Source organism: Eurypyga helias, unplaced genomic scaffold (assembly GCF_000690775.1).
Source record: "Eurypyga helias isolate BGI_N326 unplaced genomic scaffold, ASM69077v1 scaffold46708, whole genome shotgun sequence".
Taxonomy (NCBI): domain Eukaryota; kingdom Metazoa; phylum Chordata; class Aves; order Eurypygiformes; family Eurypygidae; genus Eurypyga; species Eurypyga helias.
Window position 1 is genome coordinate 4709 of NW_010266004.1, and position 5231 is coordinate 9939.

A 5231-nucleotide genomic window follows, 5' to 3' on the forward strand; every position below is an offset into this window, starting at 1 on the left:
GTGAACATCAAATCACTAATACCCATTGCTTCTCCTTGGGGCTAAAGAAAGTAGGAAGAGGTAATTCTGGGATAAGAGATGTGATCAAAAGGAGGGTTGATGAAGGTGTTTACCTGCTTCTTTTCTCCAGAGCCTCACCCCAATAGGCCGGATCTCTTCTGTTGCTGCGATCCACAGTGCGCTCGACTTTCCCCAGCTCCCTTCTGCTCTCCCAGCAAGCCCCAAGTTTCTGCTGGCTCCTGAAGCACTGGCTGTTCGCCAGCTTCCCCAGCTGATGCTCGGGCTCCCCTGAAGCATGCGAGGGGTGCGAGTGGCCCAGGTCTGCGAGGAATGGGCGCTTCTGGGCAGCTGTCCTGTCTTCTCCAAGAACGTAGAGTGTCTCTCCCCTTCCTTATCCAGGCTGGGGGTTGGTGTCTGAGGGCTTCTCGTCCAAAGCGTGCTCGTGCCTAGCTCTGCTGGCTTCTCGACAGGTCCTTTGCCTTTTGAGGGTATTGCTGTCACGATGGATTCCCGACGGATGAATGGAACCCAGAGGGTTGTGTTCGACAGGGTGCTGACGGAGTCTGAGTGTAAGGACCTTCTCCGGCTGACAAAGGTGAGGCCTGGGGCTTGTGGGAACTCCTCTGTGTGTACTTTCCTCCCCAGCAGCAGGGTTGTAGTGTTTCCATGGAGAAGAGATGGCAGCCTAACGCATGCCGTCTGTATCCTTCTGTTCCAGGCAGCAGGAGAAGCGGGAAGCGGGCCCCGGGCAAGACGGTCGCCTCACACCCCCCATGAAAGATTTGAAGGGTTAACCGTTCTGAAGGCCGTGCAGGTAAGCGGCTCTGTGCGTCTGCCTTCTTGATCGTCCGTGAAGAGTGTTTGCCACCTCAGTGTTTTCCTCTGGGAAGCCCACTCCGAGTGGGCTCACGGGTGTGTTGGATTCCTCACAAGTACACGTGTGGTCTCCCCTGACCCTCTTCCTCCACGACCACGTTCAGGCACATCGTACATGGAGGGCTTGACACGTGCTTTCTCTCCTGTGAGACCTGTTTCTGGACTGCTCCTTGTCCCTGCACGGGACATGCCTAGCTTAGAACGGGAGGATACGTTAAGGTGGAAGGAGCCTCTGGAGGTCTGTAGTCCATAACCCTGCTCACAGCACGGATAATTCCAAAGCTAGATGAGATGCCTCAAGGCTTTGTGCAGGCAAGTCCTGAGCATCTCCAGCGGGGGAGATGCCCAGCCTCTCTGGGTGCCTTTTCAGTGCTGTACCACTCTGGAGAGGATTAAATTTTTCTTTATATATAGCCAAAATTTCCCTTGCTGCAGCTTTTGCCTGTTGCCTCTTGTCTTTTCAGTGTGTCCCTTTGAGAAGAGACTATCTCCATCTTTGCTGTAACCCCCCTTTTAGGTGACAGGACGCTGTAATTAGATCCTCCTTTGGCCTTTGCTTCTCTAGGCTTGAGAAACCCAGCTCCTTCAGCCTCTTTTTCTGTGCTCCAACACCCCTGCCATCTTCAGACCCTGCGCTGAAGACTCGCTCCAGTTTGCTAGTGGCCCCCTGGGTGACCCAAAATGATGCTGCGTTCCAGATGTGCCTTTGTGTGCTGAGTAGAGGGAAAGAATTGCTCTGCTGGACAGGTGTACTCCTGACTTACATTTGCAGGAGAAAACATGGTGTTTTCTTACATGTGTGATCACAGGACTTTACACAGGTCTCTTCTTCTGTCCTGTGTACGTGTATCGTTTCTTAGAGTGTCTTTGTAAGTGTTTTAACAGGCTTGTTTTTCACTTGTAGCTCGCCCAGAATGGGGACGTGGACTGGAAAGATGCCAAATTGCTTCTGCAGGCTAGTGAGAAATCACGGAAAATCGTTGAGTCCTATTTTACTCCTGGAAAGAAACTCCATTTCTCATTCACACACCTTGTGTGCCGCACGGCTGTAGAGGGTAAAGTATCTTTCGCCCTGTTAGTCCCTGTCTCCTGTCGAATCTCCTTCTCAGTCCCAGACATGTGCTCTCAGGAGACTCTCCTGCCTTTACTCTGGCTGTGTCCCTTCCTCTCTGCCTTTTTCTTTTTTGAAACTGAATATGCCCGTATCCTTTTCTGTAACTTCCCTTTTCAGAGGAACAGGAAGGTCGCATGGATCTTAGTCATCCTGTCCATGCTGATAACTGTCTCTTGGATCCTGAGGGGCAAGAGTGCTGGAGAGAGCCACCCGCCTACGTGTACAGGGACTACAGGTGAGGAAAGAAGGGGATCTGCGTTAGCTCAGAGCGTCTCCCCGGCCCCATCAGAGTCTGAGCTCAGCTTAGAGAAACCAGGTGATGGGTTGTTGGCTCAAAGCCATCCCAGACTGTACCATCAAGCAGCAGGCTGCATCAGTGGCTTCAGAACGAGGTATGAAACACCTTCTCTAGGCTGAGAAGATGAGCTGCCGTTTCCCCCACCTCCCTCCCCACAGCCAGCATTAACGGAGAGCAAGATGAGGCTGGGAGGCTGCTTGAACTGGAACCATGATGTCAAACTGTCTTCTTGTGGGTCTGCCACTGTACTGCAGCCCGCTGCCAGCTATTCCTTTTAATCACATTCCACCTCTCAGTCTTACTGCTCCATTGTCCGTGCAGTGCAGGAGGGGGAGAACTAGGCTCCTTGGATTTCCTTTGTTTGAGCAGTCAGTGTACTTTGCTGACTATTCATCCGCCTCAGGATTCACTGCCATGCTTTGTGTTGGGTTTTTCCGTTCCATGTGAGACTTTTTTTTCTTTTCCAGCCTGTGGCTGGAATTCTTAGTCTTCTGCAGAAGAGCCTGCAATGTGTTTTAAAGATGCTGACAGTTGTTGCACACTGCAGCCAAATGAGGTCAGTTCACCCCAGTTGATTCCTCTTATTTACCATCCCATGGCTGGGCATCCAGAAATCTTATTTGCCTTGTCTTTGAGGGTTGGCTGTACCCAGAGCAGAAATCTCTGAGCAGCCTATGGGAAGGATGCTTAGGGGGAATTCCAACATCACTGAGCCCATTTCCCTTCTGATACAGATGTTGACTTGGTATAGTCAGATTGCAAAGTTGCCGGGCTTTGTCGTGTGACCGGTTGGATCTCTGTGCCTGCTGTGGGAAAACTGGCCTGTCCCCTCGCTCCTCCCTGGGTAATGGGCTTCTCTGTCTTCTACTTGAATACATATTAAAATTCCTGCCTGGGATCTGTGCCACTGAGCTGCTTCCAGGAGCATTCCTGTCGTTTTGCGGAATCAGTTGTGATTGACCAGCCGACTCGCGAGGGCTGAGCTCTTGCAGTATCCTTTTGAAAGAGTTCCCTGTGCTCCAGACTTCCTGGATCTCTTCTGTGTATTTGTGCTGTGGTCATTAATGTAACCATTGAGCAGGATTGGGCTCAGGGGTCCAGGAGTTCCAGCCATCCTCCTCCAGGCAAACAGCACTCCTCTGGGTGCCCGTGGTGCAGCGGTCACTGTGCTGCCCGCGTGCTCTTCTTCACCCTCTCTGCGTTCGTTATTAATTTCTCTAGTGGCACTGTCCTGAGGACTGTCACCAGAGCCCAGACTGCTGAGGCTGAGCACCTTTTCTTTCCCTGGGAAGTCAACTGTATTGTCAAAGATTGTGTGGCTGCCCCGAATCTACTTTTAGTACCCTCTATGTTACATTTTAAGACCATTTTCTCTTAACATCTATTTATGTGAGAGCTGTCCTTGCTTTCTTCCAGTCACGTTACCACCTCAGCCTTACCGAAAGCCTGTGGCAGGAGAGCGGTAACTTCCTGGGCTGGTAATCCTCTCGCTGTCCTTACTGTTGTGCTTCAGCAGGCACGGTGTTGATTTATGTTTCTTTCTCCCAGTCCCATTAATGAGCCTTTCTTTTCCTATCAACTGAACTGAATACCAAGAGGAACAGAGTTTGTGGTCTGTTCTTTCACCTAGTTGCCTGGGGTCTCACTGCACAGTGGCCTCGCTGCTTCTCCTTTTGTCTAACATGAGTAAAGAAACATCTTATTTTAATTTTCTTTTCTGCGTGCACCAAACCTTTTTGACCATTCTCACGTTACCCTGAAATTCCTTGACTCCTAACACATGGCTCTCTTTGCTGATCAGTCTCCTCTTCCAGGCTTTGGATTATTCCCAGTCTTAAAACATAAACAACATCGTGCCAGGTCAGAACCAAGGTCCACCTGACGCAGGGTGTTGTCACGACGGTGCCGCACATCCGTGCTGCAGGGGATTTGAGAAAACAAAACCAGGCAGGACAAGCACGTAGAGCGAACTTCCCACCTCCCGTGGCTTGCAGCTCGGGGACTCCCCCTGAGCGAGGCGCTGCTGTATTTAACACCCCCAAATGCATTCCTCTGTTAATGGGTCGCTTTTTGAACCAGTGGTACCGTTGGGGTGCCACGGCCTCCCGTAACAAGGAGTGTGGTGGGAGTGAGCGTCACCGTCCATACGTCCTCTTTCTTTTTGTCCACAGTGGCATTCTCTACCTCAATGATGACTTCCAAGGTGGGGGCCTTTTCTTCACTGAAATGGACACTGTGACTGTCACAGTAAGTCTGGGACTGGCCGAAAGAAGGAGGGAGGACAGAGGGCGAGACTTAGTCTGGGCAGGATAAAACTAGTTGGTTAGTGGATCCCACCAATCCAAAAAGAATCCGGTGCTGTGGCAGATTCAAATAGGGCAGCTGGAGGCAAATCTTGGGTGGAGGAGAGGTTAACTCCTTCCTACCTGAGGTGTTCCAGGCTCTTACAGGCTGAGTGTCCGTGAGCTGTGTTGTCCCTTTGCTTCTCCCTGTCCCTCCCCAAGGTCTGGCTTCCCCGCAGACTGGCAGCTGATGCCTCACAGCCCCTCGCCATTCCCCATTCCCAGAGGCAGCGTGACCTCTGTGGAAGGACCGTGTACCCCAGAGCAGGGGGATGCTGGCTTCGTCATCTCTTCTCTCTCTCCCCTGTCAGGCTGAGGTGCGTCCGAAGTGTGGGAGGCTGGTAGCCTTCAGCTCTGGCAAGGAGAATCCCCACGGCGTGTGGGCAGTGAGCCGCGGCAGGCGCTGCGCCATCGCTCTCTGGTACACGCACTCCCAGGAGCATGCTGAGCAGGTAAAGGACCATGCTGGAGAAGCGGATACGAGGACTCCAAGCTAGATCAAATCCCATCCCAAGGAATGGCTTGTGGACTTTCCCGTGGGGCAGGGCCTTGTAGGGTTGTCCTCTGACAAGGTACCTGGTGGGGTAGTGTCGTAGGTTAA

General features: G+C 52.1%; 1 protein-coding gene across 1 annotated transcript in view; it reads left to right on the forward strand.

Annotated features, from left to right (window-relative positions):
• LEPREL2 (leprecan-like 2) overlaps positions 1–5082 on the forward strand; it is a gene marked incomplete at both ends in the record, with an annotated part of 9607 nt that extends 4525 nt beyond the window's left edge. Inside the window, 6 exons of the mRNA XM_010156913.1 lie at positions 471–595; positions 719–814; positions 1781–1931; positions 2108–2225; positions 4460–4535; positions 4942–5082. Of these exons, the coding sequence (XP_010155215.1) occupies positions 471–595; positions 719–814; positions 1781–1931; positions 2108–2225; positions 4460–4535; positions 4942–5082 (707 nt within the window). The remainder of the gene's footprint in view (positions 1–470; positions 596–718; positions 815–1780; positions 1932–2107; positions 2226–4459; positions 4536–4941) is intronic.
• Between the last annotated feature and the right edge of the window lie 149 nt (positions 5083–5231).